At 47.6% G+C, this 26,872-nt stretch overlaps 1 protein-coding gene across 6 annotated transcripts in view; it reads left to right on the top strand.

Annotated features, from left to right (window-relative positions):
* Window positions 1-4,175: 4,175 nt before the first annotated feature.
* The window catches only part of MTCL1 (microtubule crosslinking factor 1), a 125,745-nt gene continuing 103,048 nt past the window's right edge, over window positions 4,176-26,872 (top strand). For 5 of the 6 annotated variants that reach the window (XM_082641113.1, XM_082641111.1, XM_082641112.1 and 2 more), the window contains exons 1-3: window positions 4,201-5,354; window positions 14,899-15,123; window positions 16,763-16,921. In XM_082641113.1, the coding sequence (XP_082497239.1) occupies window positions 4,299-5,354; window positions 14,899-15,123; window positions 16,763-16,921 (1,440 nt within the window). In that variant the 5' untranslated portion in view covers window positions 4,201-4,298. Of the gene's footprint in view, window positions 5,355-14,898; window positions 15,124-16,762; window positions 16,922-26,872 lie in introns of all 6 variants that reach the window. The other variant, XM_082641115.1, reaches the window with a different exon arrangement.

The raw sequence follows: 26,872 nt of genomic DNA, 5'->3' as shown, positions 1-26,872 counted from the left end.
ACAAGCTCCAGACGCGCAGGCTCAGTAGTTGTGGCTCACAGGCCTAGTTGCTCCGTGGCATGTGAGATCTTCCCAGACCGGGGCTCGAACCCGTGTCCCCTGCATTGGCAGGCAGATTCTCAACCACTGCGCCACCAGGGAAGCCCCCAAACTACTCTTTACACCAGTGCTGCATGCAGGCCCTAGACAGGCACTGCAGTGGTTATGGGCTGGGGGGATCAACGGCCAAACAGGGCAGTGACGTCACCCACAGATTTGCAGCCCCGGGAAGCCATGACCATCTTTGACTGAGAGGCTTGTGAGGAGATGAAGTTACCGGTGGGAGCAGGTCATCTGGGGAAAGCTGGAACCCCAACAGGCCAGTCCACAGAGGAGACCCAGCCGCTCAGAAGCCACTTGAGGCACAGAGAGAGGATAAGAAATCCCCTGATTTCTTCCTTGCTGTTACCTTCCAGTCTCCTGACTGCACCTCCCAGAGGCCAAACCCAATCAGCAAACCCAGGAGCCCAGGAAGCCCACCTTTGTGGGTTGTTCCCTGGCTACCCAGAGCAGGGGGCAGGGTCTGAGGGCAGACAGACCCAAACAGCCACACCCACACTGGATTTTGTTGTTGTTTTCCAGAACAAAGCACTTTAAGGCTCCTTTAAATAGCAAACCCCTAATGCCTTAAGACTAAGTTGATTTCACAAGAACAAAACGTTATTTTAAAATCATCTGTGACTTTTAAAACATCTATGATGCAAGCAGGTATCTGGTACACCTGTAACGCACTGACTGCTGGGAACAAAGGAAGCATTCCTGGACACCTCCTTGCCAAGGTCCAATGGAAACAATCGCCAGGCTAATCGTTCAGAGGATGAAGTTTGTTTGACTTACTAGCTGAGGGAAAGGAAGCTGGCGACAAAGAGTATGGTCACCTGGCTGATATTTTTGGAAGACTAGCTTACCGAAACATTTTTGAGCTGGTCTTTTGCATGATTAGATGCAGTGTGAGGAGCTGGCAAACTTGTGCTGAGAGTCCTGGACATAATTCTTGAGAAATGTGAGGGTGTCAGGGACGTCTGTGTCTCTGGAAGAAGGTCGAGGAGAAGGTCCCAGAGTTCCAGGGGGCTGTGCTCTGGGGACTGATGGCGGCCACTTTCTGATTAATCACTGGGCACCAGGGAGAGTTAGAGCGCCCTCTAGGGAGAGCTGGAGGGCCTGGCGTGGGAGCAGGGCACCTGTCAGCCTTTCTGCACTGTTGTCACCACCTGTGTCCTTTTTCTCCAGATACGCCATGATAGATGGCTGTGGTCTTATTAGCTATTGCGTCAGTGATGACTTTGTCCTGCACTTTTTTTTTTTTTTTTTTTTTTTTTTTTTTGCGGTACGCGGGCTTCTCACTGTTGTGGCCTCTCCCGTTGCGGAGCACAGGATCCAGACGTGCAGGCTCGGCGGCCGTGGCTCACGGGCCATGTGGGATCTTCCCGGACCGGGGCACGAACCCGCGTCCCCTGCATCGGTGGCAGGCGGACTCTCAACAACTACGCCACCAGGGAAGCCCTGTCCCACACTTTTTGAAGGAGGTGGCTAAGTAGGGTGATTTAAGGTTAAGATCACAGACTTCGGAGTCTATGTTTTCCCTTTTTTTTTAACATTTTATTTATTTTTTATGTACATATATTTTTATTGAAGTATAGTTGATTTACCATGTTGTGTTAGTTTCACGTGTACAGCACAGTGATTCAGTTATACATATAGATATATTCTTTTTCAGATTCTTTTCCCTTATAGGTTCTATTTTTCCTTTTATCTTCAAAAATCTGTCCCCTTTTCTCTATTCCTACTACCACTGCCCTCATCTGCGCTTTTGGCCGCAGCCGCTAACTGCTCCCTGTCACCTGCCTCCCTCTCCTTGCTGCTGTGGCCAGTGGGATCCTCCTAAGTAGAGATCAGTCATGCTCAGCATCCTCCAAAGGCTCCCCAAGCCTCGAGGATAATGTCCCACCTACAGCCTCTGCCCTGGCAGGTCCTGGGTACTCATCTACTAGACCAGCCCATCCTTCAGGGGTCAGGGTCCATGCCGACCCCAGCAACTTGTAAGCACTGCCCGCCTTTGCCTCCCAGCAAAGCCAAGTCTAGACGGCAGGCTGGCCCTTATTCCTCTGAGTATTGTCCACCATCCTGTTACTGAGTCCAAGCTTGTACTGCTAGCTGCACAACCGGCCAATAAATCCAGAGGTGAGCTGCTGGGGCAAGGAATAGCGACTTTGTTCAGAAAGCCAGCAGGCCACAATGCAGGGGACACAGGTTCGAGCCCTGCGCCAGGAAGATCCCACATGCCTCGGAGCAACTAAGCCCATCCGCCACAACTACTGAGCCTGCGCTCTAGAGTCCGCGAGCCACAACTATTGAAGCCTGTGCGCCTAGAGCCCGTGCTCCGCAACAAGAGAAGCCACCGCAATGAGAAGCCTGTGCACCGCAACGAATAGTAGCCCCTGCTCGCCGCAACTAGAGAAAGCCCACGCACAGCGACGAAGACCCGACACAGCCCCCAAAAATAAAAATAAATAAATCTTAAACAAACAAACAAACAAAAAGCCAGCAGGCCAAGGAGATGGTGGCCTAATGTCCCAAAGAGCCATCTTCTCCAAGTTAGAATTCAGGATTCTTTTATACTAAAAGAGGAAGGAGATAGAGTCGTGTTTCTAGCCAAACTCGGAGGGGAATCGGAGGAGAATGTGTTAATTTCTTCCTTCCTGCAGCCATTCACAGGTGGGCCTGGTCAGGAGGTTTCCCGTGAGCTTAACAAAGGTGTTTTAGCTTAAAGCTCGTTTCCTGGGAGGTGGGGTTACCAGAGATGGGCGGGTCATTATGTATAATTTAAGCTTATAGGCAACATCCCTTTAGTGATTAATTTGTAATAGGACACGAAGTTTCTTTTCTATAACAATCCAACACCTGGGACAAAAGCTGCACTCAGTGGTATAGAACAGCACTTTACAGCTTACACAGTGTTTTCTCATCCTTGCTGATTCACGCCCCACACTCAGGTGGAGGTATTTTCTAATTTTACAGAGGCTTGAAAAGGTCAGTGAGCCAGGTTAGAATCTCCAGTGGTCGAAGCGGCGCTCAAGCTCCGGGTTCTCCGTGGGGACAGCATGTAGGACTGAACGCTGCACAGGCTCGGGTATGGGTCCCAGCCAGAGTGCACTGGCTGCGGCACTGACTTCACCTCCCGCACCCATGTCCTCATCCTTCAAAAAGACAGAAGTAATCTGTAGTCGGGTTTGTTATGAGGATGAAATGAAACAATGCCGCTGCCCGAGCTGCTGGAGTGTCTAACAGGGCCTGGCTCGCAGCCGACACTAAATGTGAGTTCCCTTTCTGACGCCAAGCTTGGCGAGATGCTTCTCCTACTCTGACAGCGGCTCCTCCTCTGAGCTCCAGAGGCCACTGGGGTGCTAACTCTGGAGCCCCGTGCGCCTTTGCACCCGATAGGTAGCTGCGTCGGGTCCCAGCACTCCTTAAAGGAGGGTGAAGACTTCGGCCCTGAGGGAAAGGACGGCGGGGCGGAACTAAGGGGCCGTGGGAGGCCGGCCTCGATGCGGGGGCCTGTGGGGCGGCGTTGTTCCGCGGAGGGGACGCCGGCGCCCCGAGAGTGCACCCCGCAGAGGGGCCCAGGCACCCTCCCGGAACTCCGGCTTCCCGCCACCCCGGGGGTTAGCGCCCGCCCCCCAGTTCACCTCTGCCCCTTCCCCCTCCCTCCCCAGCTCCCGTACTGCCTCCCGGACCTCGAAAAGCACGAGGGTCCCAGGGCGGAGAGGGCCGGGGGCCACAGCCGGCGCGCAGTCCCGGAGCGCAGCCCCGCCCCCATCGTGGCGCCGGCTGGCGGGAGGCGGGACATGCGCACCGGGCGGCGAGCCCGCGCCGGGAGGGGGGCGCGGGCCCGAGCGGGCGGTGCTGCGGGGAGCGGGCTGGGCGGGGAGCGGGGCGCGGGAGCGGGGAGCGCGCCGCCAGCGCCGCTGCCGCTGGACTAGGGCGGGTGTGCGAGCCCGGCGCGCCGCGCGCAGGGGATGCGAGCAGCAGGGAGCCGCCTTGCCGCCGCGCCCGGAGAACGCGAGCGCGGGTGACCTCAGCCGGAGGAGAGCCGGGAGACGGAGGCCACGAGCCCCGCGGGGATCCTCGAGGCCGGGGTGCGGGGAGCACACCGGGCGGGGCTGGCGGACAGTGATGAGCGGGCGCGCGGGGAGGCTGCACGCCGCCGCCGCCCGGAGCATCCGCCGCCTGAGCTGCTGCTCGCGGCCCGGGCCCTGGCCATGGAGACGCTGAATGGCCCCGCGGCAGGCGGCGCCCCGGATGCGAAGCCGCAGCCGCCCGGCCAGCACCACCGCCACCACCACCTCCACCCGCTGGCCGAGCGGAGGCGGCTGCACCGCGCGCCCTCGCCCGCCAGACCATTTCTCAAGGACCTACACGGCCGGCCCGCGGCCCCCGGCCCGGCCCCGGCCGCCCCTTCCTCGGGCCGAGCCCCGGCGCCCGCCGCTCCGCGCTCGCCCAGCCTCGCGGGCAAGGCGCCGCCCTCGCCGGGGCCCCCGGCCGCGCCCGGCCGCCTCTCCCGGCGCAGCGGCGGCGCCCCCGGCGCGAAGGACAAGCCGCCGCTGGGCGCCGGGGCCAGAGCAGCGGGCGGCGCCAAGGCCGCTCCGGGCCCCAGGAGGGCGGCTCGCGCGGCGCCCGCCGAGCCGCTGCCCCGGGTCGGGAAGCCGCCGCCCGGGGCCGAGCCGCCGCCCGCCGCTGCCAAGGGCCGCAAAGCCAAACGCGGCTCCGGGGTGGTCCCTGCCCGCGCCTCCGGGCCCCGGGTCCCCATCGTCCCGGTCCCCGCCGTGATCCTCGCCGTGACTTCCGCGGCCGGCTCCCCGGCCCCCGGCTCGCGCATCAGCCATACCGACAGCAGCTCCGATCTCTCCGACTGTCCGTCCGACCCCTTGTCCGACGAGCAGCGCCTGATCCCCGCCGCCAGCAGCGACGCCGAGTCCGGCACGGGCTCCAGCGACCGGGAACCCCTGCGGGGAACCCCCACGACGAGCCCCGCGGCTCGGGGGGCGCCTCCGGGCAGCCCCGAGTCCCCCGCGCTCCTCGCCGCGCCCCCCGCCGTTTGCCTCTGGGGTCGGAGCAGCCCGAGCGGAGTCCCCGCGGGGTCCCCGGGGCCTGGCGTGGCGGAGGATGCCGGGGGGTGCGCTCCGCCGGAGCGAACGGCCCCCGGGAACCCCAAGGAGCACGGCCCGGGCGAGCAGCCCCGGCTGGTACCGGCGGTGGCGGAGGAGGAGCTGCTGCGGGAGATGGAGGAGCTGCGCTCGGAGAACGACTATCTCAAGGTGCGCAGCCCGCCTCGCCGCCGGTGGCTCGGAGGCGACCCCACGTCTGGGTGCGGGCTGGAACCCGCGAGCCCCGCCTCCTGGTCCCGAAAGTGCTTTCTCTTGATGCCGTTCACTTTCCTGCCCCCCGCACACACCGGGCGCTGGGAACTGGAGCCAAAACTTCTGGAAGGAGCAGCAAGACTTGTGGGTCCGGGCTGCTTCTCAACCCACTTAGCTTGTTTCTAGAAGTCTTGCTGCTTTCCGCGGATGTTTCTGCCCCTGTTGATGCTGTGTTGATTATAGAGTGTCGGCTCTGATCACTTTTTGGATGTGCAGCCGACCCCCAGACCCCTATCGTGTGGGAGCGGGTTTTCCCCGGCCGAAGGGCTCTGGGCTGGGCTCCATGGGAGGAGAGTGGGGTTCGGAGGGTGTGGTGGCCCAGGCTGCAGACCCAGTTACAGAAAGCCGGGCGCCCTCCGTGTCTCCCCCGGGGCTCACAGAGCAGACAGAGGGCCTCGGCGTTTTCAGTGATAAACCTGCAGTTCAGGAGTCTCGAGTGCGGCCTGAGTGGAGGGACCACTGTGTCCTGCTGGCCGGTCTTTTGTAAGCGTCCACCAGCTGGGTTTTCCGTGTCAGGAGAGGCCACTTGATGCCCTGCTCACGCCGGGGCACTTTCGAGGGAATTGCAGCCTCTGCGTCCTATATGAGCACTTGGCGGCGGGGCCCGCTCTAAGGGGCTTCTGGGTCCTGTGAGCTTTGGGGCGCAAGTCTGACTCCATCTTTTCCAGGAGGAGGAGGGCTGGCGCTGCAGGAAAGAGGATTTAGGCAGTGTTGGGGGTGGGGGTAGGTCACCTGAAAGTAAGGAGGGCTGTCCTGAAAGCAATTGTTTTGATTTATTGTGATACGCAGGTTGGTAAATAGCTTCACCTGGTAAATAGCTCCACGGTGTAAATCTCCTATTTCTGTTAAGACAGTTAAATATGTTTCCTCCGAAACCTCCTTTATCAGTGGGTTTTGTGATTCGCCCTGTGTTCTCAGCAAATGCTGACAGTCCCTGATGGAGGCCAAGTGTTGGCTGGTGGGACCAAGGATGTGAGCTTTTAAGGTGCTTGTTGGTGAAGTGTGCAGTTCAAACTGGGATCAGAACAGTGAACTGCTGAGTATTCCTAAACCCCAGCTGCAGAAGCTGCTCTAACCCACTGAGCCCAGTGGTTATTTTATCCTGTTCAAAGAGGCAGAGGAGGAGAGTGGTGGGGAAATAGAGCAGATGGAGACTTGGAGTGAGACGTTTCAAATAGTACATTTGCTTTTTTTTTTTTTTTAATATTTATTTATTTTTGGCTGCGTTGGGTCTTCGTTGCTGCATGTGAACTTTCTCTAGTTGCGGCGAGCGGGGGCTACTCTTTGTTGTGGTGCTTGGGCTTCTCATTGCAGTGGCTTCTCTTGTTGTGGAACATGGGCTCTAGGCGCACGGGCTCAGTAGTTGTGGTGTCCAGGCTCAGTAGTTGTGGCTCGCGGGCTCTAGAGCTCAGGCTCAGTAGTTGTGGTTCACCGGCTTAGTTGCTTCTTAGTATGTGGGATCTTCCCGGACCAGGGCACAAACCCGTGTCCCCTGCATTGGCTCCCTGAGGACAAGAAAGATATCTTATTGAATTTTGTAGTCTCATCTCTTAGCCTAATCCCTGACCCACAACGTTTCTGATTGAATGATGTGTATCCAAATCATGACAGCTAAGTAACAGAAAATTAAGGTTTTTAAAATTTAAAGTTTTTAAAATTTTTTTGAAGAAAAGAGGTTTCTCATTACATCTTTGATCTTAAGGTAGGCAGTCATTTCGGGGTTCATTCCTAGATGACTAGTTATTTGCTTTATTTTTTCATGTTAGATTCTCAGTGAAGGAAATAGGTGTCTGACCCTGGCACCTAATCTGATGTATTTGATATTTTAGTGAATCTCACAGCAACATAGGGTATCATTGTTACATTTATCATAACCCCAATTTCACAGACAAGGATGCTGAGAGCTGAGAAAACTTAGTGACTTGCCCAAGGTCATCCAGCTAGTAAGCGATGCAGCTTGTATTTTCCCTGCCCCCAGACCTCTGTTCTTTCCCTGCTCCAGGCTGCAACCCTATTTCCATGAAGGCTCCTTTTCTGAGCCCACGCTTGCCTTAGAGTTTTTTATTAGCTCAAAATGTTCCCAGTGTTTAGCTTTCCTAGGGGCCCTCTTTTTAGGTGAAAGGGCCACCAAGAACACCTCTCCGCTAGCCTGTGGACAAATGGTCCCATAAACACCACTGGCAATGTTTAATTTGTGGGAAATGTCAGTTGCCATTTCCTGTGGAGAAAAGGTCACGGCCGACCATTTATGATGCCTGAATCCATCTCCCAGCCTTTCCTCCGACAGCAGGAGAGAAGCGGAGATAGAAGAGGTCTGCGGAGGCTAGGAAGTCAGAAGAATGATCACAAACACGTGTGAGTTACATGACTGGCCATTCAACAGCTTAAATGGCAGTAGTTCAATGTGGGAAAGAAAGACAACAACCCTGCTAGACTTTTCTAAAGGTCAGCGAGCCCGCCCACTTGTGCAAAATGGGGCTGGGAGCATCAGTGACCTCATGGGCAATGACTTTTGCTGTAGGCCTGCCTTTGCACGTGAGGTTTAGAGCGTGTGCATTATAAGCCCAAACGTCTCTTTTTGTTGCTCTTGTTCTCACTGGTACTTTTTTTTGATGGTAGAAAAAAGCGAGTCCTTGACCTACTGCTTTCTTAGGGAATGCTGCATAGAACTCTCGCGATTAGAAAGGAGACTCCACCCAGAAATTTTACTTTGATATATTCTGGAGGATGGTGACCACAAGTATTACGAGCTTTCCTGAGTCACTTCTGTCACCATTACTGTATAAGATGGTTTCTGAGCTAGAATGACCTAAGAGTAATCCAAGCAGAAAACTAAGGCCTCAAAACTGTAGGAGGATGTGTTACGGATCAGGAAATTCGAGGGGAATTCTCTTGGTTTTTACCAGCCTGCTGTATTTTCTTAAAAATCAACTGTCAACAGAGAAGTGCCCCCTTCTGTTGTGTGGAGCTGTACGGGGCCATCCCTGACCCTGCGTCCCTACTGTCATCACAGGGCAGCGTGGTGACTAGATGATGAGAAGTGCATGATGACTCAATCCAGGTAGCTGGCTTTTTGTCTGAAAGCACAGTCAGAAAAGCACTCTCGGCCCTTGACCGCTGATGAACTCGCATGTATTCCGAAGGCTTCAGGAATTAAGGTGCGAGATTGAGTTCAGTTATCGAAAGACATTTGCTGCTTTCTCAGACCAGACCCAGGCACATCTTAGTGATGAGGGCGTCCACGAAACACTGCTGGAGTGTTCCTTGCCTGTGCGTTTTTGCCCGATTGCTCCAAGACAATCAGACAAGCCCTAGAGCTCATTGTGGACATATTAATTATGTTCTCTGTTTTCACAGGCTTTTCAGGAGGGTTTAATCGCTTTGAGTTTATTGGCCTATTTTGAAAATGCTTCTCGAGTTACTGGGGATGCTCGCACGACACCATTTCCCCTGCCCTCAAATAGTGTACCCCAAAGTGCCCGTGTCCTGCGGGGCCCGCAAGGTCAGTGGGGGAAGGGCTGCTGAGTTGGCTCTGCCTTTTCAGTTACTTCAGAAGAATTATTTCTGGTTAAAACAAAAGTCAGCGCTAGCTACAGAGCAGGTACTATGGGATTCTGGGAGAGGAGTGATTTCTTAGGGAGACCGCCGGTGAGGCCATTTGGGTTGAGAGGTTGCAGTGCATCAGCGCCGATCCAGCCTCACCATCCTGCGTCTCACTTGGAGTCTTTGGAGTTTCAAGGTCTGAAAGGATTTGGTTAAATCTGCCCGCTCAGAGTCCAGATGCTCAGCCGCCTGGAAAGGGTGGAGGTGGGGTGGACACTGAGGCAAGAATAAACAGTTCTGAGCATGAAGCGCTTCAGCCCTTCCCTCCCTCCCCGGCCCCTGGCCCTCCTCCCTTCTTCTGGAAGGTTAAAGCAGACAGTATCCCTATTCTTTCCTGACCTTCTGCTTTCCACACCCACTCTTTATTCAGCCTTCAAAGCGGCTGTAATCACCTTAGGTGGCAAGATCATGTAGACCAGGGAACCCAGCGCCGTCGCTGCTGGATGAACTGTGCTTGGTAAACAATGGGAGGGTCCCTGAGCCTTCTGAGTCTCAGCTGGGACTCTGCAGAGAACAGTTCCATTGTCCGGAGGGAAGCGAAGTGGATTCATTGTATATTACAACAGAGGATAAGGTCTGTAACTCCCAGAAGAGGGAATTATTGCAACAGTAGCCAGCTGACTGCTCTCACTGTCTAAGTTGGGTCTATTTAGAGAGGGGTGATTAAAATAGGACTAGTTATTGATTTCAGGTTGTTTAAAGGCGATTAAGATCTGATAAGATTGTCAGTATAATCAAGAGTTTTCACCGCTTTTACCATGTGGATTTGGTTTTTATATTGGTGGATAAAACTATCTGCAAAGAGGTTTTTGTGGAAATTTTAATCTTGGTTTATTCTAGTGCACACATGGTACCTCATTATTTCTCGAATTTGATATGTGTCAAATAGATGTAAAATAACGCTTGATTTGTTATCTGCAGGCAAAGGGGAGTAGTTGGGGAACTTCCCACTACATCAAGGTTTCATTTTACATACAAAATTTGAAAAGTATATTTAGTTAAAACTAAATTAGCTTTTCAATATGATAATGATCTAACATTTGAGTATCTGACAGACCTGATGTTAATTCAATATAAAACTTGATTAAGGGCAATTTTTTCTTAATATCTGTATTAAAAAGCAACAGCAATTTTCCACTTTTACTTACTGTGTGTAAATGTTGTCTGCCAGAAACATTATATGTTCTGCTTGACTTGGTTTTTCTTTAAGCATTTAAATGGCAGACATCTTTAAGGTTCTTTAATGTTTTCTAAATTAGAGCATGCTGTCGGAAAATTAATGTAATGTTAGTTTGAAAATCACTCTCATCATGACCCGAATCTGAATAATCACAGTTTTGGCTTTGTCAAGTGTCTGCTGCCAGCTTACGTGGTTCATAATTCGCTTTTCTTAGAACTTCTTTTCATTGAACCTGAAAATTGCTTTTTTCAAGGCTCTATGAAAAGAGCTGAAACCCTGGCCTCGTACCATCTCTGCCACAGGCTAGTGTTGGGAAGCATTTAAACTTTTAGAATTTCAATGTCCTCATTTTAAAAACGGAGGTATTGATACCTTTTCTGCATATTATAATGCTTTCGTGAGGACCAAGTGTGAAAATAAGTATACCTGCACATTGACAATGTCAAGTTCTAAACGTTAGCTTGTTTTTATTATTTTACACCGACGGTGGACTTTTAAAAATATGATTTAAAGCTCATTGTTTCATTTGTCCTGGTTGTTGCAGATAATTTCTAGCACTTACCGGAAAGAGCATGTGTGTGGAACCAGACAACCTGGGTTTGTAGCTGGGCTTCCATTTATTAGCTGAGAGGATCTGGATGTGTTTACCAGCTTGGGTTTGGCCTCCTTGTCTGTCAAATGGGGGTCGTGTGTCCCTGGCAGGGTTATTGTAGGCTTAGTAATGAAGGTAAAGTGCTTAATAAAGGATGCCTTCTGTTCTACAAATTTAGATAAAATGAGGTACAAAAGCAATGATTCAAATACATGCAGTTATGGTCTCTCCCTAATTTTCTTTTCAATGCAACTAATGTTAGTGATTATTTATGCCAAAAAATATTAGCTGTTTACATGTGGCCTACTCGGTGATCTGGAGGTATGGGTTTGTCTAGCCCTGGAACAGACTTTTTCAGCCTGCAGCAGGGGTGTAGGCGTCCGTAGGACATAGCCAGCATTTAACATTGGGCCAATGAGGGCCTCCCCCAACCCCATGCCACCCCCATTACGAAGTCTGAAAACCAGAGAACATTTTTTACCTGGAAGTCGTATCGTATGTCTTTTTATGGCTATGTCACATTTTAAAACTCGTATTTGAATAATAGATCATTTCAGGCATTAATGACTTGAGAAGCTTTCTAGAAGGAAAAGCAATCATAAACAGTTCCTTCCATAAACGGAATGCCCAGCACCACTGGATATTTGTATGTGTACATACATATAGTGATTATTGCCTGTATTGAACTATTTTTTATTAGTTACCCAGTGTAACAGTTAACTTTTAACTGTATTCAGACGTGTGTAGAGGTGAGACTTTTTCTCAAAGTCAGATCAGATTCACAGATGGGATCTGAGTGAAGCTTGACCTTGATTTTGAAGATTCGGGGCTAACTCTCTACTCTTTATGGGAGGATGGCATGCACAGGCCTGTTTTGAAGCTTGCAGCCAGTAGTTGGTCTCCTCCAGCGTGGGTTGGGTCAAGGGCACAGCTTCCATGGCTCAGTGCAGGGATTGGGCATCAGGAACAACCTCTTTGCTGCAGGTTGAAAGGACCTTCCTGAAATAGGTGGGTTCTCCAGGCACCTGAAGAGCCCAGCCTGTCCATTCTCTTCATGGATGTTCCAGTGACCGGCCTCTGTGCTCAGCCCAGTAACTCCCAGTGCCCACAAATTTTCCTACCAGGAACAAGATTGATAGGAAGAGATCTCCACGAAGAAAAAAACAGCAGTGAAACTTGCTTATACATCATAACATTTTCAACGTTAAGATTTACCTTTCTTAAGACACATGAGAACATCTTATATTTTTAATGAGGCTGTCATCACTGGTACAGAAATTCTGTAAGAACACTTAGCAGATGAGAACAAAAACATTTTATTCATTTGACTACTAGGAATGTTGGTAAAGCTTTCCTCTTTAACATCCGTTCTCCTTGGTGGTCCGTTGAAACAGGCTCCACTTGGAGTCATGGTCAACTGAGTAGGTAATGCTCTTGGTCAAGTGGTGTGGACAGAGGGGGAGAACCTACAGACTGGGGCTTGGGGGAATGAGGTGCCACATCTGTGCCCTTTCCCGTATAGGTGATGGCTGCACACAGGTGGGGTTGGCTGGACACTTGTTTTCACCCGGTTGGCACCAGTCTGTCTTTTTCCACAAAGTTTCCCAATTCGTTTGTTACGCTTCTTGGACCTAATCTTACCCAGGGTAAGATACTCTTCAGGAGATTCCTTTCTAGTCAATTTCTTGTCTACCTGAGGCTCTGGTGTTGGGAAGCTCTTGTTCTTTATTGTAAATAAATCCCTGGTTTTAAGAATAAATGCAGGATTAGCAAGGGTGGTCAGACTCCAGGAACAAACTGAATAGGGTGAGAGCCGACAAGTTAGGGTGTCCACGTTTGGGAGAGTTTTTCCCTTGAGCCTCAGTATTAATTGAGCAAAACAAATGGGAATGGGGAATTCCCTGGCGGTCCAGTGGTTAGGACTCCTAATGTTCACTGCTGGGGGACCGGAGAACTAAGATCCCACAAGCTGCGTGGTGTGGCAAAAAAAAAAAAAAAAAAGAACGAGTGTACCCTAATCTGGAGGCATTTATGCCATCAATTATCAAACTAATCAAGACAGTTCTAGAATGCTTTTTTATTTTTAGAAGATGTTGGGGGTAGGAGTTTATTAATTAATTTATTTTTGCTGTGTTGGGTCTTCGTTTCTGTGCGGGAGCTATCTCTAGTTGTGGCAAGTGGGGGCCACTCTTCATCGCGGTGCGCGGGCCTCTCACTATCGCAGCCTCTCTTGTTGCGGAGCACAGGCTCCAGACGCGCAAGCTCAGTAGTTGTGGCTCAGGGGCCCAGCCGCTCCATGGCATGTGGGATCCTCCCAGACCAGGGCTTGAACCCATATCCCCTGCTAATGCAGGCAGATTCTCAACCACTGCGCCACCAGGGAAGCCCTAGAATGCTTTCCTTAATCTCCCGCCTTCCAAATTGCTCCTGTTGAAGTCTTTATAATAGAATTTATATCTCATCACATGCTGCAGCTGTGTCTATGGGTTTGGGAAGAATTTTCCTAGGACCAGACTACAAGACTGGAACAAAGCCATGTGCGGGGATGTCTGGTTTGGGTCCTGTTTAGGATTTGGTCTTTCTAGGTGTTGACTGAGGTTCATGGGTAGTCATTCCACAAATATTTATTGAGGGCCTGCCGTGTGGCTCACACTGCCCTGGACACTGGGAGACACCAGGTGTCTGCCCTCCTGGCGCTTACCTTCCTGGGTGGGTGACAGATGATGAACAGGAAGAAACACAGATAACCTTAGGCTGCGGTAGGAGGTGGCGGGGAGGGGCAGGGCCTGGACTAGAGACTGGGGGGGTGGGGAGTGGCAGGGGGTGGCATTGTGTGCCTTCCAAGTTGTGTGACCATGTGACTGTGTGCTCCGCAAAGAGCTGGGGAGGAAGGGGAGGCCATAACAGGTGAAAGGCCTCCAGGTGCCTGGACCCTGTGGAAGCAGCAGGGTGGCAGGGAAGGAGGGGGTCGCATGCAGGCGCTGGGGAGGACCTGGAAGAACTTTCTCTGTGTGATGCGGAGCCCCCTGGAGGGCATGAGTAGGGGGAGGAGGTCTGAGTAACTTATGAAAAGGGTAAGTCTGGGTGGAGCCTGGGCTATAGAGGGGAAGCGGGGCACCCAGGTGATGGGCTTACCTGTGTGAGTCTTACCTGTGGCTCTCTTGAGAGGGCTGGAGGTGGGAGAGCCGCAGGTATTTGGACTTTGCGCTGCCAGCACTGCGTTGGCTGTGGCCTGGCGTGCGGCGGGGAGGGAGCCAAGAATAACTCCTGGGTTCCTCCTGTACCCGCGTGTCTTCATGTTGACACCAGAGTGGAGTGGAGATGGGAAATGCAGGGCAGGCGAATGGGAAAAAAACAGCGCACAAGGTTTTATCTTTTTTTTTTTAACATCTTTATTGCAGTATAATTGCTTTCAGTGGTGTGTTAGTTTCTGCTGTATAACAAAGTACATCAGCTATACATATACATATATGCCCATATCTCCTCCCTCTTGCGTCTCCCTCCCACCCTCCCTATCCCACCCCTCTAGGTGGTCACAAAGCACTGAGCTGATCTCCCGGTTTTATCTTTAGAATCATGAGTCAAGACAGAATTTTAGGGACATTTGCGGGTATGTTGATTCCCAGACAATTCACAGTTATGACCCCACTAAAGTCTGTGTTCTTTGCAGGCAGTGTCTGTCTTACTGCCTAGATTGTGTCTTAGAGATGCGGGTTTAGGTCAGCGTTTGGTTTGAATCTAAAGGTTTAATTATCTGCAGAGATGACTTCGTTTATGGTGATGATTATGTAAGGAAAGATTGGGAGCAGGGTAAATGCTGAGAGGCTGCAATGAATAAATCCATGCTCGTTTTTGGCTTCTGGATCCATAAGATCTGAACAGATATCTGGTGATAATTGTCTTGCGTGAGAATTTCCAGAGTCCCTGTGTCGTATCACACAGTTGTGGCCAGAAGCCGACAGGTAACAGTGCAGAAAGTTCACAGTATTGCAGAGCAGGGGTGGATGGACGACTCCATCCTTACTGATGGACCTGGCTTCTCAATCTCCTCTGTCTGGCCTGTGTAGGATGAGTTGGATGAACTCCGTGCTGAAATGGAAGAGATGAGAGACAGTTACTTAGAGGAAGATGTTTACCAGCTGCAGGAGCTTCGGCGGGAACTGGACCGCGCCAATAAAAACTGCCGAATCCTGCAGTACCGCCTCAGGAAGGCTGAGCAGAAGAGCCTGAAGGTGGCAGAGACCGGGCAGGTGGATGGCGAGCTCATCCGAAGTCTGGAGCAGGACTTAAAGGTGAGTGAGCGGGGTGGATGGGACATGCCTTCCCCAAAGGAGCCGCTGGGAGTTTCTGTACAATTCCACAGATTTGCCTAGATTGTGTCTTAGAGATACAGGTTTCTGTACCATTTCTGTACAGTTTCAGACCTGAAACGCAACCCTCAGAACCCACTTACACGACGTTCTGTTAGTGTTTCTCTCTTTCAGCAGAATTCAGCTTAAACCTTCTTCATTCACGTGATGGTTTATAAGGTGTGTGTAGCCATATGGCTTTGGACCAAGACTTAAATCCCTCATATGAACTGGAATCTTAACCACCACCACCCCAAAAAAGAAAAGAAATTATAGTAATAGATGGTCAATAAAAAAAGAATTAATACCTGCCCATTGATCTGACCATTCTTTAGAAATTGTGCAGAAACTCCTTCTACCGATCTGGAATATTTTAAAGATGGATTATCAATTCAGTTATAGTCAAAGACCACTTTTATTTATTTATTTATTTTTTCTTTTTTGCGGTATGCGGGCCTCTCACTGTTGTGGCCTCTCCCGTTGTGGAGCACAGGCTCCGGACGCGCAGGCTCAGAGGCCATGGCTCACAGGCCCAGCCGCTCCGCGGCATATGGGATCCTCCCAGACCGGGGCACGAACCCGTATCCCCTGCATCGGCAGGCGGACTCTCAACCACTGCGCCGCCAGGGAGGCCCAAAGACCACTTTTAAAAGTTGATCAGTCACTTAACTTTTTTTTTTTTTGGTTATTCAAGTTTCTAGGATGCAGAAAACCTGAAAGTACCATAACCCAAGTAAGACTTGTCGTGGTGATTTAACTGAAAGAGAAATAGGATCATAACTAATTGTCTAAAGTGTCTTTGAGAATCATTGGTGGAAGTAGCAATGAGGTGAAGAAATCCCAGACTTTATTCCATTTGTCCTCTCCACCATGGCTTCTCTCCTGCCCCAATTTTCAAGTCATTTATCTAGAGATGAATTATGTATAATGTCCTCCTTATTAGACGAGTCCTTAGGAAATCTCATTTAGCCTTTCATTATGATAACAGGAAAAGAATCTTTGTAACTCTATCAAATTTATAAACCACTAACAAAATGTCATTCAATGTGATAAAAAGGTGATTTATATTTCTCTCACAAAAATCTCCTTCCGTATTTCCTTTTAGAAAGTAAAAATGTTTAACTGCCTTTAGCATTCAAATATTTTACCAGAGTAGACAATTTAAAACTTGACTACATGAAACATCTACTGCATACAGAATTACTTCATTTGTTTTTCTTAAGCCGGTAGGTTTTATATAATTTTGGGGAACAGAAATGTTTATTTTTTTGATGATGATGGTGATGATTTTTAACTTGTCATTTAAAGCATGTGCTCCTGGGATATTGATATTCTAGAAGGAGCAGGGCCTTGCAAAGTGGCCTTTAATCCAGATGAATGTCATATTTTCCCTTAATGTGGATTTCATGTTTCAAACTAATACTTTCCTCCTTTAAAACTAGGCTTGTTAATATTGCCAGGATCTTTGCTCTTTGGTGTAATATAATATTCCTTAATGATTCTGCCTCTGAAGTTGTTTGGAGGTACCCTTAGCACACAGAAAGCTTCCCATCCTGATGACAGTCTCCGTGGGTTGATGCAGGTGGCCAAAGATGTGTCGGTCAGATTGCACCATGAACTTGAAACTGTGGAGGAAAAGAGAGCTAAAGTTGAAGATGAGAATGAAACTCTACGACAGCAGATGATTGAAGTGGAAATATCCAAACAGGCCCTCCAAAACGAGCTGGAGAGACTGAAGGAGGTAAATCAGACATGGACGGGGATTTGCCCCTTGGGTTGAATTGTGAGGGACTTGGGACTCCAAGTGTCCTATTCTTTCTTACCATGGTCTAAGGCAGGGGTCGGCCAGCAACGGTTTGTATGGCCTGGGAACTAAGAATGGTTTTTACATTTTTCATCGCGTTGTTGGGGGGGAAAAAAGAACCACACAGAAAATAAACCTAAAAAAGCAAAGATGATGATGTGACAGAGGCTGTCTTGCTTGCAAAGCCTGAAATGTTTGCTCTCTGGCCCTTTATGGAAAAGGCTTGTTGAACCCTGCTCTAAAGCTATTTTTATAATTTCCATGCCGATGAGCTGGCCGTTAATTCCCTTTATGGGTCCAAGCGAGGTATATTATTACTAGAATACAAAATAAGGTGGTAACATTTTTCTCGAGAGGCTTCTCTTCCAGTGAGCTGGAAAATACATTACGCTTGTTCATTACCCTGTGTCAGCAGATGATGGGTGTGTGCTGCCTGTGTCTGTTATTCAGCCAATATGATTTATTTATTTATTTAACATCTTTATTGGAATATAATTGCTTTACAATGATATGTTAGTTTCTGCTTTATAACAAAGTAAATCAGCTATACATATATCCCCATATCTCCTCCCTCTTGCATCTCCCTCCCACCTTCCCTATCCCACCCCTTTAGGTGGTCACAAAGCCCTGAGCTGATCTCCCTGTGCTATGAGGCTGCTTCCCACTAGCTATCTATTTTACATTTAGTAGTGTATATATGTCCATGCCACTCTCTGACTTTGTCACAGCTTACCCTTCCCCCTCCCCATATCCTCAAGTCCATTCTCTAGTAGGTCTGTGTCTTTATTCCTGTCTTAACCCTAGGTTCTTCATGACATTTTTTTTTCCTTAGATTCCATATATATGTGTTAGCATATGGTATTTGTTTTTCTCTTTCTGACTTTCACTCTGTTTGACAGACTCTAGGTCCATCCACCTCACTACAAATAACTCAATTTCGTTTCTTTTTATGGCTGAGTAATATTCCATTGTATATATTGCCACATCTTCTTTATCCATTCATCTGTAGATGGACACTTAAGTTGCTTCCATGTCCTGGCTATTGTAAATAGAGCTGCAATGAACATTGTGGTACCTGACTCTTTTTGAATTATGGTTTTCTCAGGGTATATGCCCAGTAGTGGGATTGCTGGGTCATATGGTAGTTCTACTTTTACTGTTTTAAGGAACCTCCATACTGTTCTCCATAGTGGCTGTATCAGTTTAAGTTCCCACCAACAGTGCAAGAGGGTTCCCTTTTTTAAAAAATAAATTTATTTATTTTAGGCTGTGTTGGGTCTCTGTTGCTGTGCACGGGCTTTCTCTAGTTGTGGCGAGTGGAGGCTACTCTTTGCGGTGCATGGGCTTCTCACTGCGGTGGCCTTTCTTGTTTTGGAGCACGGGCTCTAGGCACGCGGGCCTCAGTAGTTGCAGCACATGGGCTCAGCCGTTGTGGCTCACAGGCTCTAGAACTCAGGATCAGTAGTGTGGCACACAGAGTCAGCCGCTCTGCGGCATGTGGGATCTTCCCAGACCAGGGCTCAAACCCGTGTCCCCTGCATTGGCAGGCAGACTTCTAACCACTGCGCCACCAGGGAAGCCTGAGGGTTCCCTTTTTTCCACACCCTCTCCAGCATTTATTGTTTGTAGATTTTTTTTTTTTGCGGTACGCGGGCCTCTCACTGTTGTGGCCTCTCCCGTTGTGGAGCACAGGCTCCGGATGCGCAGGCCCAGCGGCCATGGCTCACGGGCCTAGGACTGGGACACGAATCCGTGCCCCCTGCGTCGGCAGGCGGACTCAACCACTGCACCACCAGGGAAGCCCATGTTTGTAGATTTTTTGATGATGGCCATTCTGACCTGTGTGAGGTGATACCTCATTATGGTTTTGATTTGAATTTCTCTAATGATTAGTGATGTTGAGCATCCTTTCATGTGTTTGTTGGCCATCTGTATATCTTCTTTGGAGAAATGTCTGTTTAGGTCTTCTGCCCATTTTTGGTTTGGGTTGTTTGTTTTTTGATACTGAGCTGCATGAGCTGCTTGTAAATTTTGGAGATTAATCCTTTGTCAGTTGCTTCATTTGCAAATATTTTCTCCCATTCTGAGGGTTGTCTTTTCATCTTGTTTATGGTTTCCTTTGCTGTGAAAAAGCTTTGAAGTTTCATTAGGTCCCATTTGTTTATTTTTGTTTTTATTTCCATTTCTCTAGGAGGTGGGTCAAAAAAGATCTTGCTGTGATTTATATCATAGAGTGTTCTGCCTATGTTTTCCTCTGTTTTATAGTGTCTGGCCTTACATTTAGGTCTTTTTTTTTTTTTTTTTTTTTTTTTTTTTTTTTTTTTTGCGGTATGCGGGCCTCTCACTGTTGTGGCCTCTCCCGTTGCGGAGCACAGGCTCCGGATGCGCAGGCCCAGCGGCCATGGCTCACGGGCCCAGCCGCTCCGCGGCATATGGGATCCTCCCAGACCGGGGCACGAACCCGTATCCCCTGCATCGGCAGGCGGACTCTCAACCACTGCGCCACCAGGGAGGCCCTACATTTAGGTCTTTAATCCATTTTGAGTTTATTTTTGTACATGGTGTTAGGGAGTGTTCTAATTTCATTCTTTCACATGTAGCTGTCCAGTTTTCCCAGCACCACTTATTAAAGAGGCTGTCTTTTCTCCATTGTATATCCTTTCCCCCTTTATCAAAAATAAGGTGACCCTATGTTCATGGGTTTATTTCTGGGCTTTCTATCCTGTTCCATTGATCTTTATTTCTGTTTTTGTGCCAGTACCATACTGTCTGGATTACTGTAGCTTTGTAGTATAGTGTGAAGTCCGGGTGCCTGATTCCTCCAGCTCTGTTTTTCTTTCTCAAGATTGCTTTGGCTATTCGGGGTCTTTTGTGTTTCCATACAAATTGTGAAATTTTTTGTTCTAGTCTGTGAAAAATGCCATTGGTAGTTTGATAGGGATTGCATTGAATCTGCAGATTGCTTTGGGTAGTATAGTCATTTTCACAGTGTTGATTCTTCTAATCCAAGAACATTGTATATTTATCCATCTCTTTGTATCATCTTTAATTTCTTTCATCAGTGTCTTATAGTTTTCTGCATACAGGTCTTTTGTCTCCTTAGGTAGGTTTATTCCTAGGTATTTTATTCTTTTTGTTGCAGTGGTAAATGGAAGTGTTCCCTTAATCTCTCTTTCAGATTTTTCATCATTAGTGTATAGGAATGGAAGAGATTTCTGTGCATTAATTTTGTATCCTGCTACTTTACCAAATTCATTGATTACCTCTAGTAGTTTTCTGGTAGAGTCTTTAGGATTCTCTGTGTATAGTATCATGTCATCTGCAAACAGTGACAGCTTTACTTCTTCTTTTCTGATTTGGATTCCTTTTTTCTTTTTCTTCAATTGCTGTGGCTAAAACTTCCAAAACTATGTTGAATAATAGTGGTGAGAGTGGGCAACCTTGTCTTGTTTCTGATCTTAGTGGAAATGGTTTCAGTTTTTCACCATTGAGAATGATGTAGCCAATATGATTTAAACACAGATTTCTTTAAAATTTTAAGGAGCCAGTGTGTTCTAGCAAAGCAGTCTAGACAATGCATATGTATTTTTTTTTCATTTGCTACAGTAATGCAAATCCTGCTTTGTTGTTGATTTCCATTATAAGATTAAAGCTGAATGTTCTCTGGGAAAATATCCTGCCTATTGATGAAGTTAAAAACTGTTGGTGAGGGCTTTAAGATGATGGCTAAAGCCAGTGTGTTACCTGCCAACAGCCTCACTTAGCACTTCATGGTTCCTTTGGATTTGTTTCCTGATTCAGCCAGTCCTTGGTCATCCGTCCATCTGCCCTTCCACCCACACTTCACTCAGGCCCTGACTGGGCCCTGGGGGAAGCGAATGGCAGCACAGGTGCTGCCCTCAAGCTGTTTACTGATCCGACACCTTATGGATTTGGGTAAATTCTGCGTATGTCGCCACTTCCGTGAAAGTGCTGCGTGTTCTATTTCTTCGTCCCTCGTCACTGTCCCCTTTGTGAATACTCTGTGGGTTCTTTCTGGGTCACTGGGGGTGCCTGTAGCAGTGCCTGCCCTCGGGGGACATCGGGGACTCACCGGGTGAGTGGCGGATGAAAATGAGAGCGTGGAGCCGTGCCGAGCTTCGCGGCGGAGGAGGGGGAACCTGGGCAGGTTTGTCCTGGTGGGTGACCCTCCTCTGGTTGTGATCACACCTCTACACTTACGCGTTCTAATAACTTACTTCCCTCTTTTCCCTTTGGTCCGAGTTTGCCATGAGGCAGGCCGTAATGGTTCCTTTTCTCAAAATTTCCAGTTTGAGCCTGAACTTAAGGGTACAGACAACAACTTTGAAGTATATTTTATAAATTTTATATGCGTGTTTGTTTTTGTATAAATAGGTAACTTATGCATAGCATACATAAGTAAATACATGTGTTGAAAGCGAGCAGGGATTCTTTTGCACACATTCAAATGGATTTGTGAAGGACCTGGCATCAGGTCACAAAAAGCTCTTTGGGGTGAGAAATGATCACTGACATTGGAGGCCCAGGCTGGCTGTGAGGAAGGGGTGGGGCGCTGGCCCCTCCCTTTCTTTACAGCTTAAAATTACTCAGAAGGATCGCTCACTTGGGACACAATCATAGTATTTTATCTCCAGAGTCACAGTCAGACTGGTGGGGCTGCATATTGACACCAAACTTTTCAACGAAGCATGAAACTGAGAGTCTGAGGAGGGTCGTATGCTGGTGGACCGTGTGGAAGCAGAGAAGGATGAACCAGCCACACAGGGTTCAGAGGTGGCAGAGGAGATGCTTATCAGAGAATTCGAGCTGGGGTCTCCGTGAATGGGCCCTTTGTAGCAAAGCCAGAGCAAACTTTCTTGTGGGTTTCGCTCTAGAGGGAGGATAATGTTTTCTCTGTCCTGAGCCGTAGTGGTTATTGTTCACCTCTGAAGTCTGGTAAGTGGACCATGTGCCACATTCTGAGAAAGGCCAGGGCAGTTTGTGCGTGTGTCTCCACGACAGGCGTGGTTGCAGATGTGTCTGTGCCCCTCGGAGGACAGTCACACGGTGCATCTCTGTGCCCCTCGGCTCTGTCGCTGGGGCTTCTCTCTGCAGCTGCAGATTGTGCTTTCAGCGGCCTGGTGGCCTCCTCCAGGGTGGGTTTCTGGTCACCCTTCAAACTCAGACTGTCCAGGTACAGACTTGTCACCTTTGCCCCCACCTGTACCTTTTTTTGTCTTTCCCAGCTGTGTTAATGGTGCCACTGTCCTTGTAGTCACTCCGGCTTAAGCGATGGCAATTATCCTTACCCCTCCTTCTCCCCACCCTCAATTGCCTGCTGCTCTGCTTTCACGGCCTTAGAAGTTCTTTCTCACTGGTACATGCTACATGGACGAACCTCGAAAATACACCAAGTGAAAGAAGGCAGACATATTGTGTGAGTCCATTTATAGGAAATGTTCAAACAGGTAAATCCATAGACAGAAAGCAGCTTAGTGGTTTTCAGGGACCAGGGGAGGGACAAAAGAGACTGGCTGGGGTTTCCTTTTGGGGTGATGACAGTGTTTTGGAACTGGATGGAGGTGATGGTTGCACAGCATTGTGAATGTACTAAATGCCACTGGATTGTACACTTTAAAATGGTTAATTTTAACCTCTTAAACATTTTGACTTTATCCACGCTTTCACTCACCTCTCAAATGAGTATTTGAGGGCAGACACTCTGTGGTCACCACATTAAAGGATGCAGTACTTCTAGTCGTTCCGTTTTCTGTTTTACCTTCTGTATTCCCCAAATCTGACCATGGCTTAAACAAACAAACTTGCCTTGGGCCGGATTGTCTAGCCCTTTAGCAAGACACAGAGGTCCTTTCCTGCCTGGCCCATCCCTGTCTCCCAGCTGGGGTTCCCACCCCTTGGCAGGAAACCCTGCAGTGAACTAAAAGGCAGTTGAGAAGGATGAGAAGAGACGGGCCCTCTGGTCCTCTTGAACTTGTAGAGGTGTGTCTTGGAAAAGTCGCTTTCTCCACAGACAGATGAGACGCTTAAAGAAGGCTGATAGTATTAACCCCTCTGGAATTGTCCCTTCTGGTTAACAGCTTCCTTGCTGGCTGGCTTCCTGTGCTGTTCACGCCATGTCCATGCACCCAAACCCCCATATACCACTTCACTTGTGCAAAGCTCAAATTTTTTGCCCTTTTTGGGGGGCGTATATTTCTTCTAGTACTCTCTCTATGGTGGAATATCTCAAAAGGTTGAAAATAGTTAACCTTAGTTTAGTTTCAACTTCCTGAAGATTGCCCAAGTGCTTTCACTCAACTGTATTTCTTTCGTTCTACCAAAAAGTTTTTTGAGTACATGCTAGACACAAATAATAACTAACCAAGTTAGCTGACACTTGCAAGGGACAGAGGCGTGTTTTAGATCACTCCTGGAAACTAGGGTTAGTGAATGGAGACACAGGAACCAACTAGCTGTCAGATAGCTCTTGGGGGACATCCTTCGTCATCATGCAGGACATGATACTGATTCCCTGGGTTTGGTTGAGACTCCTTTTGTGCCAAGTAAATGATCAGATTTTGTAACTGTTTTTTGAGTACTTGAGAGGAATTGTATATGCTGCAGTTTTTGGGTGAAGATGTTGAATCCATTAGATTGAAGACTTTAAAACTTCAACTATAACTTGCAGCAGGAAGGACATTTTATACCATCACTGAATAAACAAATGGAAAGGTTTCACAAAAATGCTTATTTTTTTGCCGTATAGGATGCATTCTGATATTTTCAGTTCTATTTTTTTTTTGATGGTTGTAAGTTTAATCCATTACTAGATTGCCACAATTTGGGGAAAAAAAAGTATCAGATCATTTGTTAATTGTGGTGTTCAAATTTTCTATATCCTTTATAGTTTTGTTTTGTCTGCTAAATACATGTCTTTAAGATGAAGATGTGTTAAAATCACCCATTATAATTCTACATTTAAATTTTCTTCTTGTAATCTGTCACTTTGCTTTTTAGATTTTGAATATGAATGCATAAAGATTTAGAACTTTTTTTTGTGATGAGTTGTTGCCTTTATCATTTGATAATGACCTCTTTATTCTGATGTCTTGCTTTTTGCTGTAAGTTCTATTTTTTCTACACCATTATGTTTTAGGTATATTTCTTCTGAATGAACTATAGCTACCTTTTAAAAAAAAATGGTATCTGGGAATCTTTTTTTAACTTGTGAATTTAATTCAGTTACATTTATTATGGTTATTAATGTGTTTGAATTTATTTCTGTCATTGTATTTTATGCTCTCTATATTCCATGTCCTTTTTTTTTTTTTTTTTGCTGTACACGGGCCTCTCACTGTTGTGGCCTCTCCCGTTGCGGAGCACAGGCTCTGGACGCGCGGGCTCAGCGGCCATGGCTCACGGGCCCAGCCGCTCCGCGGCATGTGGGATCTTCCCGGACCGGGGCACGAACCCTCGTCCCCTGCATTGGCAGGCAGATTCTTAACCACTGCGCCACCAGGGAAACCCGACCTTTTCTTTTTTTAACATCTTTATTGGAGTATAATTTCTTTACAATGATATGTTAGTTCCTGTGTTATAACAAAGTGAACCAGCTATACATATACATATATCTCCGTATCTCCTCCCTCTTGCATCTCTATCCCACCCTCCATGCCTTTTGTTTCTTTTTTCTATTTATTTTTTTTAAGATTTTTTTTTTGATGACCATTTTTAAAGCCTTTACTGAATTTGTTACAATATTACTTCAGTTTCATGTTTTGTTTTTTTGGCCACAAGGCATGTGGGATCTTAGCTCCCCAGCCAGGGATCAAACCCACACATGGTCCCCTGCATAGGACCACTGGACTGCCAGGCAAATCCCTCTATTTTTTAATGTTGATTTCTCTCTGAGGTTTTTTTTTTTTTTTTTTTTTTTTTTTGCTGTACGCGGGCCTCTCACTGTTGTGGCCTCTCCCGTTGCGGAGCACAGGCTCTGGACGCACAGGCTCAGCGGCCATGGCTCACGGGCCCAGCCGCTCCGCGGCATATGGGATCCTTCCAGACCGGGGCACGAACCCGTATCCCCTGCATCGGCAGGCGGACTCTCAACCACTGCGCCACCAGGGAGGCCCTCTCTGAGTTTTTAATTCCTGTGTTCTCTCTCTTGGTTAGGAAGTTATACATTCTATTACTATTATTTTAATGATCACTCTTACGTTTTTAACATGCATGTTTCTCAATGTCTAAAACTAATCACTATATTATTTTCCTGAATAATACAAGCATCTTAGAAAGCTTCAACTCCAACTCCTTGCATACTATTGTTACCCAGTTACTATTTCAGTTTCATCTTTTTAAAATCATCTCCCCACCTAAGCTGACTAATTTCATAGCTAATTCTTATTTAGATTCATTTGCACATTTTCCAGTCTGTTATCACTGCTTCTTGAGTGTTGCTCCTTCCTTCTGAGTTCAGTTTCCTTCTCGCTGATTTATTAATACATCTTTTAGTGGTTTATTTCAGTAAATGATATTGTCTAAAATACTTTTATTTCATACTCAGTCTTGAAAGATATTTAGTTGGGCATAGAATTCTAACACTTTGACGATAGTATTTTTATTATCTTTTGGCTCTATTTTGCTTATCAAGAGGTCTGCTGTTAGATAATTTTCATTTTTGTAGTTAATCTCTTTACTTCCTGGTTACTTTTATGCTTTTCTCTGCGTGTTTGGTATTCTGTAGTTTGAATCAAATGTATCTAGATTTATTTTTATTTTGCTCAACACTCATTGCCAATCTGAGTTTTTGTCTTTCATAAACTCTGAAAAATTCTCACTCGTTGAATAGTCTTCTGTAGCGAAACTATGTCTTTGAATCATGTTTCTTCCCCATCCTCTGTATTTCTTCTAGAATTCCTGTTAGTCTTATGTGGGCCTTATGTTGGCCATTCTTATTCCATCTGCCATCTCACTTACCTGTTCTTTTTTTTTTTTTTAAGATATTTTTATCTCTCTGTGCTACATTCTGGATAATTTCTTGTCCAAGTTACTAATTCTCTTCTTTACAAGAGAATTACAGTTTTATTCATCCACTAACTTTTCATTTCTAGAAGTTTTAAAAAGTTGCTTGTTCTTTTTCATAGTTTCTTCTTTCTTCATCATCTCATAGTTCTTGCTTTAAATCTTTAAACATTTTAAAGTCAGTCTTTTTCAGTTCTGTTGAGTTCTTGGTATTACTAAGCCTTCAGTTTGTCTGATCTGGTGACTCTTAACAGTGGATTTTATTACAAGTCCTTCTTAGGAGGAATTCCATGAAGTTTGTCGAAATGTCCTCTTAGGGAGCTTTTGTGTTGGTCTTTTCTGGAGGCCTTGGTGGTATCATTGGTCCAAATACAGTCCTTAATTTTTGGCTACCAAATTTTGGTATCAAATGGGTGTCAGTTGGACACTGAACTTGTGTAGGCCTAGGGTATTTTCATATTTCAAAGGAGATTTTTTTCCACCACCCAGTGTCCTGAGCAGAAGCTTACTCTCCCCTCCTCGAGTGATTTTTAGTTTACTTTCTGTGGGGGTGCATCTCTGCAATGGGTTGCCTTGGTGCATTGATTGAAGCCTCTTCTTACACCCCTGGCCTATTTCTGGTAACTCCCACCATCCCCTCCTGCCCCCCTTAATACATACCCTTGTGCTCATGGCTCTGGTTTCCAATCCCTTAGGCACTGCGGACATTAGGGAATTTTCCTTCTTTGTGTGTGTGAGTTCAGCTGTGTAAAAATTTTTGCTTGTTATATTTTCTCTAGCATTCCTAGCTGTTTACTGGGGGCGGGGCTCACGATAGCTCCCTGTGCCGTGTTGCCAAAACAGGATGTGACCCTTCTTGGGTCCCAG

The sequence above is a fragment of the Mesoplodon mirus genome (genome assembly GCF_964341445.2).
Source record: "Mesoplodon mirus genome assembly, chromosome: 13".
Taxonomy (NCBI): domain Eukaryota; kingdom Metazoa; phylum Chordata; class Mammalia; order Artiodactyla; family Ziphiidae; genus Mesoplodon; species Mesoplodon mirus.
The sequence above is the reverse complement of the archived record's forward strand: the minus strand, read 5'-3'. Positions and strand labels throughout refer to the sequence as shown.